Source organism: Excalfactoria chinensis, chromosome 1, assembly GCF_039878825.1.
Source record: "Excalfactoria chinensis isolate bCotChi1 chromosome 1, bCotChi1.hap2, whole genome shotgun sequence".
Lineage (NCBI taxonomy): Eukaryota > Metazoa > Chordata > Aves > Galliformes > Phasianidae > Excalfactoria > Excalfactoria chinensis.
In genome coordinates, this window is record NC_092825.1 from 3431902 (window position 1) to 3448164 (window position 16263).

General features: G+C 41.7%; 1 protein-coding gene across 2 annotated transcripts in view; it reads right to left on the bottom strand.

Annotated features, from left to right (window-relative positions):
- Positions 1-2297: 2297 nt before the first annotated feature.
- Positions 2298-16263, bottom strand: part of SFMBT2 (Scm like with four mbt domains 2) — a 107866-nt gene continuing 93900 nt past the window's right edge. For both annotated transcript variants that reach the window (XM_072334370.1, XM_072334379.1), the window contains 5 exons: positions 15173-15348; positions 13468-13640; positions 10987-11235; positions 10707-10835; positions 2298-8688 (listed from right to left, as the gene is read on the bottom strand). In XM_072334370.1, the coding sequence (XP_072190471.1) occupies positions 8548-8688; positions 10707-10835; positions 10987-11235; positions 13468-13640; positions 15173-15348 (868 nt within the window). In that variant the 3' untranslated portion in view covers positions 2298-8547. The remainder of the gene's footprint in view (positions 8689-10706; positions 10836-10986; positions 11236-13467; positions 13641-15172; positions 15349-16263) is intronic.

Genomic DNA, 16263 nt, shown 5'->3' on the forward strand with positions numbered 1-16263 from the left:
TCACTGTGAATTTTCCACTTTTACATTTATTAATTGCTACATTAATCTCCAGTCTTATTAAACTCTTCAAAATGAGATGGCCGTTCAACGCCAACATCAGTGTGGTAGCTGTGCCGGGGAATATTACACTTCATCATCCAAATGCCATCACTTCTTTTTTTATGCTGTAGAAGTGCTGGGGAATCGCTTGTTGCTGGAGGTCTTATTTTGACACCCATCCAGAGGTCAAGTTAAACAAATGCCAGATACAAGTTAGATTTCTCTAATTGCTCCTGCCTTGCGAAGGGGAAACAGTCAAGCTGACACCTCAAGGTGTCTTGAATACTATTTTCTCTACTTCTAAGATTTTATGACTTATTAGAGAAGACAGTGTAATTACATCTTCAGCTGAGATGCGGTTATAAAATCAACTTATGATAATTGAGTACAGACTGTAGCAAGAGGTGTATCGTGCCTAGGTAAATATTGTAGCAGCAGAGGGAGGGAAAATCATCATTAAATTTCACTGAAAGGCATGAATCTTGAAATTAAAAAAGCAATAACAATGCTAACAACATTAGCAGTAGCAGCAACAATATGGTTATTATTAATTATTATTATTAGTCTTGAAAACCTGTCTAAAAATCCTGGGAATTAAACAGAATTAGCTACCTTTTTTTGTGTGTGTTCATTCTGTGTTCACTAGATATGTGAAAAGAAATGTGGTATTTCCCCAGAGACCTGAAAATCCAACTTAACTTCAATTTTCTGGGTGTTTTTTGTCAGGTAACCATGCGTTGGTGTTCACACCGCTGCTTACTTGAATGCTTGATCTTGTCCACAAATCAAGGGAAGTATCTTGCCCAAATTAACTGTGCATGAAAAACTGCAACACTAAAAATGGAGGCCAGCCTTCAGCATCTTGGCCTATGAGGTCAGAAGCAAGGCTGGTAGATATTTTTCCTGAGGGAACCACATACGACAACTGTGTTTCATGTGTCAGAAATTAATTTCAGGAACTCGGTGGGAATATATTGCCTGTGTTTTACTAAAATCACTTTGCCTTGTATTTTTCAGAAAAAAATTAGCTCTTTGCAGAGCATGTCTTCCCTAAGATGGGGCAGAAATCTAAAAACCAATGTCTGTCCTTTGCATTACTTTTAAATGACTGTATAATAAGCTGCAGGGAGATATATGGATTTATTTTCACCCCCGGATTCTGAAGAATATCATAAAACACCCAACCTTCTGCTCTTTTAGTTCTTATGTCACTGTCTGGTTTGGTTCAGAATTATTTCCTTGTATAAATCCTTCTCATTCTCTACTTCACCTTCCAGTGAGGACATCTGCGATGTAGCAGGTCGTGAGTCAAAACACATCACTATCCACTGGCCCTGTACTTCATTTTTAAGACTCTTTGGACAGGTCACTTCTCTGTCTGTCTGTGGTGCTGCACTCCTCTAAGAACTGACTGCGAGTGCAGCATCATAATGAGTTGCAAGGGAGGATTTTCATTTCAAGATTTGGTGACATGGTAAAAAAATTTCCTGTGGTTTCACTGCTTTCTAAATCTCCCCAAACCTTGTTCATGGTTGTTATTATTTTTTGCCTGAAAAAGAATGGTCAGTTTTAATGAGCTAAGAGAAACAGTGGCCGATGCACAGAGACATTTTATTTCTCTCCTTCTGCTGTATCCATGAATGGGATGAGGAGCCTCCTCAAAATGAGGGCCATCTGAATCCTTGTTAGTTACTTTTGTAGATCCTATGCTCACTTCCTCCTAGGCATACAGCAGAGTAAGATGCAAACATGTAAGAAATGCAATGTTTTATATTGCACAGCATGCCCACTTCATAGATATTGGGAAAATTTTCTTCTCAGAAAGAGTGGTGAGACATTGGCACGGGCTGCCCATGGAAGTGGTGGAGTCACCCTCCATGGAAGTGTTCAAGTTAACCTAAATGAAGAGTCCATCCAAAGGCAATGACAAAAGTCACCTCCTTTGGGCAACTCAATTTGGCCAGCAGACGTCGTGCTGATGGTGCTTCTCTCTAGAAACTACAAAGGGAAACCCCAGATGTGTCGTTAAGTGTCAAACTCTGCAATGGACGAGTCCTGACCATCCCTTCCTGGCAAGTGCGTGGGGTCACTCAAAACAAAGCTACTGGCAACAAACACAAGAGATGGTTTTCTTACCAGGTAGAACAAATACATCAAATGCATCAAAACACAACCCTCACTGTCCAGTGAAATCAAATACCGACCTTGAGAGAAATGTGATTTATTGTTACTTCATTAACAACGTAGCTTACAATTGCTCAAGTAAAAAGGGGATTTATTTCATTTTGAATAAAAATTAAAATATAACTCTGAATATAGATTTTCACTTATTTACATGAAAACATATATACAGAATAGAATCTTACAGCAAACTAACAACATGCCCTTTGCCCCATGAACTTTAAAAAGTAAAAACACCAGCATTGATTGGTTTATATGTATATATATATATACACATACATATATACACACGCACACATATATATACATATATATACACACACACACACGTATATTTGTAACACACCAAAGGGATTATATATACACTGTTTGAATCAAATCTTCCATACAAAGTGGAATGCAAAACAGTTCAAAGCTTTCCAACTTGCATCACCACGAATGGACCATGACTGCTGGTTACTGAGCTCATTTCTGCTGTTCCATATGTGTCAGGTGGGCCTGAGTGTTTGCCTTGCCTCACCCTGGAAAAAGGAAAGACCCAACTCCTTTCAAACTCCGCAGTTGAGATCCTTCACCACTTTTGGACCATATCACAGTGAATGCCTGCCTGTATATTATATCCCTGTATACATTTATAAGCAGATATAATGGTCATAAACTTCAGTGAGACTGGAGCCGCAAAAAGCAGATTGGTGACTTGAAAATGCTGATTTTTTTCTTCTCACATCGTAACGCACAACAGCATTTTGTAGATCCACAACCTGAGCTTAAGGCATTATCTCTATTCCTATGGGAAAAAGCTCAAGTTTCGGTCCTTGACATTTCCCTTGGAAGTCTGAAAGTTGCCTCCAGAAACTAAGAGATGTACAGGAGCTGTGTGCAAGGAAGAAAGACTGATCTTCCCTACTGCCCTCCTATCCACCCATCAGGGCCAAATCCCTACATCTCCATCAGCAAAACAAAAAAGAAAATGCCCAACCTTCTAGCTGTGAATATTCTGCCTGCTTCTTTCCTCCCTCTCACCTGGCCCCTGCAAGGGCTCAGAGCATCTTTATTTACTATGAGCAAGACAGAGATGTCTTGAGGAATTTCTGCTGATAGACCGCAGCTGCTCTCCCTTCACATGACAAGACCCTCAAATCCAGAACCCTCTCTTCTTCACTGAAAAACCTCCCTGCCCACATCTACATTTACCTTGGGTAAATATTAAGGTCAGGAATATCTGTGGGTAGGATGCAATTGTCTTGCTGCTTAGGCTACATGGGCAACGTGTCCATGCAACAGCATTGCTGGAAACATGCCCCTCCACAATGTGTTCTGGGGAGCATGTGCCCTCTAGGCTCCACAGAGGACTCCTTTAACAAGGTTTTGAAGTGAGATCACCTTGCCCTATCTGCAGTATCTGCTTGATCACAAACACCTCCACATTCACACATACTGTGACAACAGATGCTAATGTATTCTGCTAGTACGCTGTGCCATGAGCCATTACAGAAGCAGGAGTTTTAAACCAACAACATGAAAACCTTTTTCCCATGAAAGACTAAAGCAATTAAAAGGGCGCGTGTACTTAAAATGATGACCCAATATGTTTTTGTGCAGTTCATCTGTCTTCTGCAAGAGAATTCCAGTGTGTGGCACCAAATCATTGTAAAATCATTCTTCTCCTCCAGGACGGATGACATTTAAAGGACTATTGGGCTGTAAAACTCTCATTCTTTGATGACTGACTCATATTGTAAACGCAGACATTAAGATCATTTGTACTTGTTGCTGGAGTATCGTACGAAGTAATAAATGAGAACATTAAACACTTCTGCTCCTTTCTTTTGGAGTTCATGAGTACCTAAGGACAGGAGCCTTCTTCTCATTAAGCCTGGCAGATTTCAGCAGGATATCTGCTTGCTGGAGGAGGGTGGATTTTAAATTTTCTATTAATTAACTGCATGCTTTTTGGCTTCTAAGTGAAAGAATTTGATGAAGACCCTGTCCCAAAGCCCACACGTGTGAGGACACTTCCACTAACCTCGCTCATTTCTGGATCAAATCCTGAGTAACAGATTCCCTTAATCACAGGTCAGCTGATATGACAAAATATTACCAAGGAAAAAAGCAGGCATGCACTGAAATCTGTAAAGAGTTTTTAAATATACATATACAAATATACTGTACAAAAGTTCTTAGAAACTCACATGACTGAGGGGTGGGGAATTCATTTCTTGAGTGCATCTGAATTAAAGAAAAAAAACAACAGCCATACAACCCTAACATTTAAGATGCTTTTGATTACAGAAAGTATTTCCTGAAGAGAGGAATCAGCTTCGTAATTCCAAGCAATGGAAAATACACCATGGCATATTCTAGCACCAAAATGGAGCCCTTGAGACTATAATTACCCACAAGTAATAAAGCTGGTTTTAATGGTGTTCGGTTGCAGCATGTTCTTCTCTTTTGGCACTTTGAATTCTGAAATAGGAGGAACAGCACGAGCTGCATTATTCCTCCAGACACTGTGTACCAGAAAAACAAAAATCATCTGAAATACCTTGATGGTACTGAGCTTCTAAAAACCACTGCAATTACACAGCAATGCCACATCAAAATCAATTCTGTGCCCCAACATGATTGGGGCACAGGCGATCAGCGACTGATTATGGCAACTCAATGGTGTCTGGTTGGCCTTCGGAGAGCTGAGATGGTGTTTGCTTCAGTCCACATCTATGGACTGCAAAAGCTTGCTAGTTAAAGCCAAAGAATGGCAACATTCCAGTTTAAGGCAGATCAGCTGTTTAGTCAGGGTGAAATCATAATGGGCATTACGAATCTTTTACTGAGAAACTTTGTACATCCTATCAGACATTCAAAAACCTCTGTAAATGTGGACCAGGCTATTTCCATTAGGACATGAATCTGCTAGATGCTTCACCAAGGACAGGGTGTGTAAGTAATTGCCCTGATTTTAGAAGTCAGTGCTGCATTTCTACATTTTCTGCACCCTGCAAAACCGAACTCTTGAGATCTACTGCATATGGCTAACATGGTGGAGCTGGAGACCTTGAAACCCTTCTCAGAGCTGAAGCCAACAGACCTTTGAGAGGTAGAAACAGACAGGGTTCAGTCATCCTAGCACTGAGGAAAGAGCAGAGGGTGTGGATGAAGCTGTGTTTTCAATCTGGAAAAGGAAGAAGGGTTCTGAAATCATAGAGATCGTCTTCCTTTGAGGGGTGAGAGGAGCATCCATGACAGCAGGAAGTAAGCAGGTCTACCAGCTGGGAGTCACAGACATTCCTGTAGCTTACTGCTTTAATCCAACATCAGAGACCAATGTAGGAATGAAGACTGGTTGGATTCTGTTCAGTGCTGTTGGGGTTGGAAAGGGAGCAAAGACTCTTAAAAACCTGATCCAGCTTCAGCTCAAAAGAAGCCAAATGGAGATGGGCAAGTACCACATCCTCCTACTCTTTACTTGTGTTCCAGAGCACAAAGCTCCAGAAATGTCCATCCTAAGTCCTATGCCTGAAGAGAGATCAACAACAGGTGCCTGCTCACCTTTCTTGTAGGTGTGAATGTACTGAAATTCAGCAGAATACAACAGCCCAAAGCAACTGCAGGTTTGCTCCACATAACCACATTAAAGGACTATTTTAGTTAAAAATGTCATTTGGAAATCAAATGGTATTGTGGAAACTGGACAGAAAGAAATGAAATAAAAGACGGATGAGTCATAAACACAGAAATCCCTGTGTCACATGTCTTCAAATCATCTACTGCCTTCATATGAATGCTAACATTGCAGTGCTTAGTACCAGATGATGGTTTACTTGCTTACAATACTAAAGAGTATCTAGAATTAGCTACAGGAGATTTAAAGTCACCTGACTGGATACAGAAAGGCTTGATCCAGAGATGGTCAGTCAGTCGGAGTGTGGATTCGCCAGGTCTTCCAGATGACTGCCTTGCAAAAGTGCTTCTACACAGCAAAGTTAAGTGCCATTTTACCTTAAGATTGCCCTTTTGAAATACATTACTCCAAACCCTGGCTAATTTTCAGGAACTGAAATGAAGTGTAGGAAAGAGTACGCAGTTCTCTCCGATCTCTGCTCAAGCCTCAAGTGACAATCTGAGCAAAATGTTCAATTGAAGTGTGAGGAGCCCGCTCCCTACTTGTTTAAGAAACTAAGAGGTCTGGCTCCAGCTTCTCTGGGAGGCAATCAATTCAACAGACAACAGTAGCCCAATTATCTTTTTCCTTCCATTCTGCATACTTTAAAGAAAAAAAGCAACCCAATACAATAAAGCATCTATCACCCATTCAATGCAAGGTAATTTTAGGCTTGAGATTTCAAGCTATCATCTTCTCCAACAGGATAGAGAGAGATAAATGAGAGGACACTGAAGAATATTAGACTGAAAGACAAATGGTGAGAAGCAAAAGTCCTCAGGAAATAAAAGAGCCCATCCCCAGCCTGGCCAACACTAGGCCAGGCTGCTCCCTGGCCCAGCTTCCATGCAGGTGTTCAAGACATGTATAGATGCAGAACTTAGGGATGTGGTTTAGTGGGCAATATTGGTGGTAGCTGGATGGTTGGATTAGATGACCTTGGAGGTCTTTTCCAACCTTAACAATTCTATGATTCTACTCTCTTCTTGACTATCTTTTGTCTTCAGAGATGAAAAGTGGCACAATGTTTTTAGGGGAATCCAAAGTAGTCATCAAACTAGCTGCATGGACAGAGTTCATTGCTCCTATGAGAAGGAAATCCAGTCTGAAGCCAAGTTTATGAGTGCCTGCAGTACTATGGAACCCTATTCCTACATTTCTTAGAAACAAAAGGAAACATTTTGGCACAGGGATGATTACGTGTTACCTTCATTTGATTAAAACTTGAGCCAAGATCTTCAATAGAAGAAAATTTTAAGTCTCAGGAGCTGCAGCACCAACAATCCCATTCACTTTTTGAGGGAAGAATTCACCTGCCCCTGAAGTCAGAGCAAAATTCAGACTTGGTCTGCAGAACCAATTTGGTTCTTGCTTTCAGGAGAATTTACAGCAATGCGATGACACAAACCACTGTTCAAGTCAACATGTGGCACTCACAGGGCCATATATCCCCGTAAAGTAAATGGGAAATACTCATCCTGTATGCACAACTGAGGCAAATCCAGGATGTTTGTCTCACTTTTTCACTCCCTCTGCTGCTCACCCTACTTAGCATGAAGCAAGCCCCCAGTTTCACAGGTCAGGATGCCAGGACAATGCAGAGGCTTTATAAAGATTGGTGACAGAAGGTGCACTGGGTTGGACAAGTCAGTTGGACTAAAGCACCATGGTGAAAGCAGCATGAAAACATTGATGATTTTTATTCCCACCCAGTAACCAGACTAACAAAGGCGCAAGTTAAACCAGTGTGTGCTGAATAGTCTTGCAATTAAATCTGGACCACCCTCCCCCTATTTTTTTTAACTCCTTGGGTTGCAAAGTCCTGCCTATATTTGGTAACCTGAATATAACTGGATGGACTTGACTTGGGAGGATTTCATGTATGGTCCTTCACATGGATGCAGTACTGCACAGATCCCATCAGTGAAACATTCAGCTGACTGTACATATCCACCATGGCTCAGAAAGCATTACTATGCTTAAGGTCTTGGAGCAGCACTGTCAATTTAATGCAGCTTTGTGTGATACCATTCAGAGACGGAGGGTTGAGTCCCACTTTATAACTCATTCAGTAATAACAGATAGCATATGGCTGGTATAACACTTCTTCCTTTTGTAGGACTGGAGAGGAGGTGAAAAAAAGCCCCAAAATCACTAAGATCAAATTTGCAGTAAAGCCCATGTAATGGTACAAATTCTCACTTCCATTTCAATATGAAAGAAGTGTGTCAGAGTTGGCTAAAAGGACTGTTTGTGTCCAGAAATTGATGAAGACAAATAATCATTACTGAAAATGTCCAACTGTTCACGGTGGAAACGTGTCTGCCATAGGTAGCTTTGCTTTAAAGGACGACAATCCATCTGATCCATGCCAGCCTTGCACTGCAGCAAAACATGTTGGCGAGGTTCATGAGGAGAGATACCAGCAATCGTTCACTGTGCTTAACAACTGCTGAACAGTTAGTTCAATTTGTTGCTGGGTTTTTTGTTGTGTTATTTTTCCCCCTTCAGATTAATTCCCGGTGCTTCCAATTCCATGACTGTTTTGTTTGGTTTTTTTTTTTTTTGGAAAAGAAAAAGAGGGAGAGGAAAAAAACTCGAACAAGTTGCAGTGTTATAAAATAGAGGGAACAAGAAGGTGAACAGAAAGAAACAGAGAAGTGCAGTCAGTTGGCGTATTGTGCATAGAACGCAACTTTTACTCGCTCAATCTGATGGCACAGTTTGATGGCTGGACCAAGCTTCAGCTCCATGCATTCTTGCACCGTGGGCAGCGTCAGCAACAGAAGGGCTTGGCCATCAATGTCCTGGGGAAGAAAAACACAGTGATAAGGGTTTTGTTTGTGGACTCTCAAGAGCAGAGAGGTTTTGAGAAACAAGAAAGGAAGTCTGCTCTCAAAACTGAAGCCAATTTTGTTCCCTGCCCTGTTCTTACACTTCAACTTCAATGCAGCTCATCTCCTTTTACTGGAATACCTGATGCTTCTTTGGAAGTTATCTACTGTGACCTCACAGTCTCTCATCCATCATATAAGGAAAGTCTAGCAGATCACTTTCTAAAGAAACTCTGCAGAGGACTACAGAGGTCAGACAAACTCCATTCTGTGGCTGAGGAAATGAAGCAAGGACAAAGCTGCAGAGCTGAACAGAAAAAGTTAAGTAAATCAGCATCACAGCACCAAACAAGACCCTTTCTTCCTCTCTTTTGTTCAGCACAGGTTTATGCCTGCCTTATTCTGTGTCAAGTCCCCCAAGCCACCCAAGATCTGCCCTGTTCAACATGTACTGCTGAACAACCAAGGAGAACGGACCTGGATCTCCAGGAGCTTTTGCCAACTCTAACGTCACAGAATATCGGAGTAGTGAAGGGTCCTCTGAAGGTCACGTCCCTCCTTCAGGCAAACTCATGCACCAAACACTCTGAACTAGCATTCCAGACCAAAGACCTTTTATTAGGGACTTCTGTTAGCTTTATGATCCTTCTTTAATTAAGTGCTCAAGTTCTCTTTATTCTTTAATGGACTAAGAAGCAGATGACTGGGCTACAAAACGGCTTTTTAACCCTTAGGGAAGATCAGATTAAAAATGCAGAAAAAGTACAGTAACTCACAGGCAGCATAAACTCCCCGGGAAAACCCTGATTAGGTAGTGCCAAACACAGGGAGGATTTGGACACCTTATACACTGCTTTGATCAGGACTGACCATTGCTCAAGTCCTCCCTACACCAAAGCCTGATGGTATAATTTAATAGTACAGCAAATAGCAAGGAAAATCTGCAGTCATCTGTGTTTGATTACAGTTACCATAAAGCTCTATGGCACAGGAGGAACAGGGTTGGCTTTCAAACCCTGGAGTTATTCCAGGCTGATTAACAAATGGTTGTAGCACACTGCACTGCAGCAGCTACAGGATCTTGTTATGAGAGTGTTTCAGCCTTGCTCTACACACACTTCAATTTCTTCCCATCAAACCTACTGTAACCTGGAACAGAGCTATTCAAGGTGAAGAATCAGAGATAATAAAATATGCAGTTTGCCATACAACCAAGGAGTATGGACTAATTAACCACACTTGCTTCTTTCTAACTATGATTTCCTAGTTCCACCCCTTACTTTTAGCAGAGGCTGTTACTTATTAGCCAAGGAATGTCTGATTCTATATAAATTGTATATGTTCACTAATTTTAGATAAAGGACATTGGCTTGTCCTCCTGCGAACTTATCTATTTAATCGGAGATGTCTGGCATATCCTAAAATTCGGTCACCAGAGGGCCTGCCTGCCAGATCTTTCAAGGGATGTAGATGGGAAGTGTCTACACACTTGGAACATCCAGGTATTGACACCAAACCCCCCAAATTTGGGGTTCAGTTGGCAACTTTCTAATCCACAGCCCAATATTTTAAAACAAGGTGGAATCTAAGCAGCTAGGAGAGATGGCTAGCTAGGTAACAAGTAAGGACTACCTGTTGGTACACCAGGGAGTCTATGCATCACTGGAACTGTGCTGTGAGTCTTGCCATAGAACCACAGGCATGAAAGGCGTAAACCTTGTGCTTTTGACAAGGACGCTGACTAGGTGGTGAAGAGTGGGTTTCTGCTCTCTCTGAGTACCTGACAAGGCTCCGACTTGAATTTCTGAGGGTACTCATACCTCATCCAGCTGTCTGCCATTGCCTGGCCTCAGGATCTGAAATTTGTTTACAAGCTCTTCAAGTCCAAGGCTAGCAACACGTGCTGCTTTATTATTTATTTACTTATTTATTTTTCAATGTGAATTAAGCACCACAGACACAAAAAAGAAGAGTTACGTGAAGATCTCTACCTGCTCCTGAAATATTTTGGCAAGGGGTGCACAGTCAGTCAGTTTAATAAACCTCACAACATCAGTCACAGTCCACTCCAATGGATTACTGTCCAGGATGAGCTTTTCTTCTTCTTCGTGCTTAATTTCCTACGGAAAATAAAAAGAAGTTATCTTAAGGAAAGCCACGTGGTGTGGAAAACCATGCAGTTGCGAAGTAGGGATGCCCTCCTCAGATGAGGAAAGCTAGGCACTGAAGGGCAGTGTAGGGAAAACACTGGTAGCCTGGGGTCATACTCACATCCTTGACCTGTGGTGACTTCTCCACCTCACTGCAGGAGATGGGTTGTGGTCGACGGCTCCGCCGGGCCCTCTCCATAGGAGGAGGTCTGTCCGACTCGGTGCTGCTGCGCAAGGTAACCGCTCGCCGGGGCCTAGCAGAGGGGACCTCAGCAGAGGAGGTATCTGTCTGATCATCACGGAGCTCTGAGCTTGTCTCCTCACTTCCCGTCTCATCCTCCACTGCATCGGGCTCGTCTTCTTCACTTTCCTGCACAAAGACCAGCAGGAAAAAGGGCACCTGGGCTCAGAGATTGATACAGCAGAAGATCGGAAGACACCAGGCCAAACTGCACGCCCGTGGCATAGAATCACAGAACCATTAAGGATGGAAAGCACTCTAACGTCATCTCATCATCAGCCATCAATCCATCACAATCATGACACTAAAACAGTGCCACAACTACTCTTTTCTTGAACACATCCAGGGATGGTGACTCCATGACCTCCCCAGGCAGCCCGTTCCAATGCATCACAACCCTTTCTGAGTACAAATTCGTTCAAATATCCAACCAAACCTCCCCCAATGCAATTTAAGGCAACTCCCCCTCATCCTATCAGTTCCTGTGACAAGAAGCCAACCTCCTCCTTGCTACAACCTCTTCCTTCCTACAACCTCTCCTTGGGCAGCTGTAGAGAGCAATAAGGTCTCCCCTGAGCCTCCATGTTCCATGGTGGCCCAGAGTAACATTTATTTTAACCAAGCACCTCATTTTCAATACAATGCCAAGTCAATTAACCTTCAATTTAGATTTGTAACAAAATGTAGAACTGAAAAATACCTGGTGAACATATCCTTTTTTTTTCTGTTTCTAACAAAAGGTCAATGATAATAACCCATTTGGCACGAAACATTCCTCTACTGTGTTGGCACCTCAAACCTTACAGCAGGGCAGATGTGCATGAGAAGGGGAAATGGAAAATACTTAAAGCATAAAGCGAAACACGGGTTGCTTGAAACGAAGCAAAATCTTAAATAGGCTTTAAAAGAATCAAGGAATCAAAGAATCATTTGAGTAGGAAGGGACCCTTAAAGTACATCTACTCCAACTCCCCTGCAAAAAACAGGGGAGTTGAAAATTTTACCTTACTTCAACATTTCACCTTGCTTCAAATGGCAGTGAGTGTCACTGGTACTAAATGGAAGGAAACGCTGGTGTCCTTTTAAAATATCTAGAGGTACCAATGCACTGGATGTACTGCTCAGCTGGCATTTCTGTTAAATTCAGCACAAAGGACTTCACTTAGATTTCCTGCTTTCAGACCAACACTTCAGTACTGACAGAGCAGTGCAAATTTTCAGGTAAAGGAAACCACACTGAATTCTTGGGATTTCTTTAACATAGAGCTTGCAAATATAAATCAACTGATGGGAACGGTGTATTCTGAACTTTATACAATAGTAGCTAAAATGGCTTTGACTGAGGCTTGAGCATGCATCCAAGGCACAAGCACAGGTCTTAGCTGAAAGAGCCACCTTTGCCCAAATCAGTTATATTGGTTGAAACGCTGACAAACTTGGCTAATGGTTGATTTCAGCTCAAAATGCATTTTTTTCAGTTTAAATTCCTTACAGGAAGTTTAGTTTAAGGAAATAAGGCTAAGCCACACCTAAACAAGGACTGAGTCAGGAAGACGTAAGCCATCAAGCGACAGTGGCTTAAGAAGCTGCTCCCCTCCAGATGAATTAGAGGGAATTTAATCAAATCAGTTTGCTTTCTCACTGCATGAATCAACAATAAATGCTGCTCAGCTGAGGATAGGAATTATGTGTTTCATCATTACTATCACAAGAAAATCAACTGGAGAAGGGTTAACATAGAAGGTATTTAACCACAATGGCTACAGCTTTCATTTGGACAGAAATCACTGCAAAATTCATGATCCCATATCACACTGCATCCTGAAAAGACTGAGGCCTAAAATACCACCTATTTGGGATACAAACCATTTACTTGATTTCTAAGGCTGCTGACATTTCTGCTGTTAGCGGTGGTGAACCAAAAATACTACAGAGGGTTAATGAAAAATTGAAAGCCCTTGAAACCACAATGCCCAAGAGTCATTATTATTTACTAGAATATTTTGAGATCTTAGATGCTACACAAAGCACCAAACAGGCTCATCTGTCTGCCCACAGGGCTATAAGGAAGCAAAAGAAAACAAAGATACAGTATGAGACAGCACAGCAAACCTTACAAAGGCAGAAAGAAAAACACTATCTTCTAATTCTAGAATGGTCAAGGGTGAAAGTCCCTGATGTGTCCCAATATAACCAATTAAAAATTAGGAGCAGAAGGCAGTAAGGGTAACCATGACAGGAGGGTTTCAAAATGAGAGACAGAAGTGTTGGGCTTTGCTGAGAAGTCCCTCAAAAAGGAGATGAAGACGGAGGGGAAAAGCATTGAGGGCGTTTGCTGATTTTTCCCAATGTAATGCATACCTCCGCAGAGCCTGCAGCATTCAAATCAACAGCTGACGACCTTCTTTTCTTCTGCACAAAGATGGATTTCCGCCTTTTTCTGCGTCTGGCTGGTTTGACATGTCCGCTTTTCATGTTATTATTTTCCCCAATTGGCGGCTTAATGATTTTTTTCCTCTTTCCATAATAATAAGCTGGATGTAGGAAAGCAAAACACTCATTAAAAACTTTAACCACCAAGAGAAGGGAACTTCAGCTTGCTTTTTGCTACTGATTCAGTGTTACACTCCGGGTGCACTTTTACAAGGAACTTTAAAATACAAGGAACTCTAAAACACTTGATTTGGAAATAAAATGTCCAATATAAATAAAAGATACCATTGTGGACTAGCACAAAGTGTTACAACTTTTATACATACATTTTTATTGGTGATGAGTGATGAGTTCAGAATTTAACCCCACACTCTGCACTTAGACCAAGTTGAAACAAGAGGCCAGCATGCTTCAGATTTGATCCAATGCCCTTTGCATGAGTTAAGACACACTTTCAGTTGCTAATGGTTTCAGTGGAGGCTGGAAAGGGCCAGGTAACCTGAATTATGCATGTTTCTTTGACACACAAAGGAATACGTTTTGCTTTTGTTTTCTAATTTTGAGTATTTTGGCCCAAGTTGAAATTATAAGAATACAAATGTCCCCTGGCCTTTCATTAGTGGCTTGGTTCATGTTCTTTTTGACATACTCTACAGCATCCTGTGGTGCTGACAAGTACAATGCCCTGGGAAATGTGGACTGGCACTCAGGTCAACTTGTAACTGAACTGAGTTTTTCATAACTGGAACAGAGTTTAGGGCATCGTTCATCTGACCAAATATAAGCATCAACCCTGGGATGAAATAATCACAGCTGGAGATTCCCCAGCTGTACTCCTCCAGTTCTCCATTTGCTACCAATGGGAGCGAGGTGTCCAGCTCAGATATAGAATTCCACAGAAACTCATATTCAGTCATATAAATCTTCCTCAGCATGTTTGTCCTTCTATCCTGGCACCAAACAGAAGCAAATCAGTTTAAGTCAATCATACTGGATATTTTTTGCAACTTACGTGATAGAAAGACAGTGCCCACTTCCATTTTCCTGACATAAAATCCAATTATATATATAGTATTGCTGACCAGTAATGGAAGTAATACATTAAAAAGCACCCAACACATGCTTAACTTCAGCCTGAATAGGTAGGAACAATTTTACAAACCCTGAACACAGAGAGTTGATGCTATATCAGCACCACGATACTGTGCTGGCACGTAGGCTGGAAACTTCAATGAGCGGGACAGGATTCATCTAATCTAAAGAAAGTGTCTCAGATGTAGCAGTTTAAATCTCAGCTGGCTACTGCAGGTTCCTTTTATGTTCCTTATATTAACTTTACATACAAAGAAAAGTCAACGCTTCCAAAGAGCAGTGAGTTTCAAAGAGGTGTATTAGGATGGACTGAAATGGACTGTTTTCTGGGATGCTTATTTATTTGTAAAGAATAGCAAAGAAGCCCACAATGATTTGGCCAGAACCAAATAACTACAGGTTAACTATTCTGCTCCACCTACGAGAGGTGAGTCCCACTCCATAGTAATGCATTACACAACTCTTCTTCATAACTATCTCACACACAGCATCCCACTGATCTGAATCCTGGCTAGCAACAAGCCTTGCAGTCAATACTCACTGTACTTGGTTTTAGTATGAATGGAGCAGTTCTCTGGGCAGACTTCCGCCACCAGCACAGGACTGAACAAATTGGGACAGCACTCCAACTTGGCACAGACTCTTCTGCAGAAATCCGCTACCTGATCCGACGTTCGCACAATCTTAACAGTCGCCCTGTATGTCTTCCCTCTGTATCTAGAAATGAGTACAAGGAGATCCAATGTTACCAATCAAGTGCCATGCAGCAGACTCTGCCCTCTTTTAGGGAGATACCCTCCTTAACAGCTTTTGGGAGAGTATGTCTCTCGGGCAGGCAGGCAGAATAGTTCTATTTCAGATTGACTTGAAAAAATGAGAAGTAGGGAAGTATGGTCATGGAAGACTTGAAAACAGAAAAGAAGGGTAGAATGATCCTAGAAGCTGAGGCAAGGGGATGGTTTGGGGAGAAATACATGTGCAAACTGGAGATATGGCTGAAGAGAAAAAGTTCATATCAACTCGATGTGGATATTATACAGGATGTCACACTTATCCTTTGAGCTGATGAAAAGTACTAAAGAGACAGGTGTAGTCTCTTCTCACATATGGACCTGAGAGAAGCTTACATGCGTTGCAGAACTTCCTGGTCACCACCTTGTCTTTAGCCTGTTAGTCTCCACTCTACCTTTTGTCTTCTCCATTGCTGTCTTTCTCAAAGCAGTTCTCGCCTCATGTTCCATTTCCACAACATGCTCACATTTCAGCTGTGCCAACTTCAGTCACTGAATACATACACAATGTAGAAGTATCGGGGTGAAACTGGACTGCCTGCCATATGGAGACCAGATGACTTCACTGCTATGAGATCTGGGTAGCACACAACCTGAGGAACTAATAAGGAGTCTACTGAGTGGTTTAACAGGGCTATGAGAACAGGCCCTAAAACCAGTGGTTCCTACAGGGAATGCTCAGAGCAGGAATCTGCAGTGAAATATATGCCTGAAATTTGTTATCCATGTGCTACTAAAACATTTATTCCTGTGTTTTATATGAAGTGTTTCTGAGCGATAAATGGCTAAGAAGGACACAGTTACATCCCTGCTGTAATATACTATAGATGTGAACTCTGAA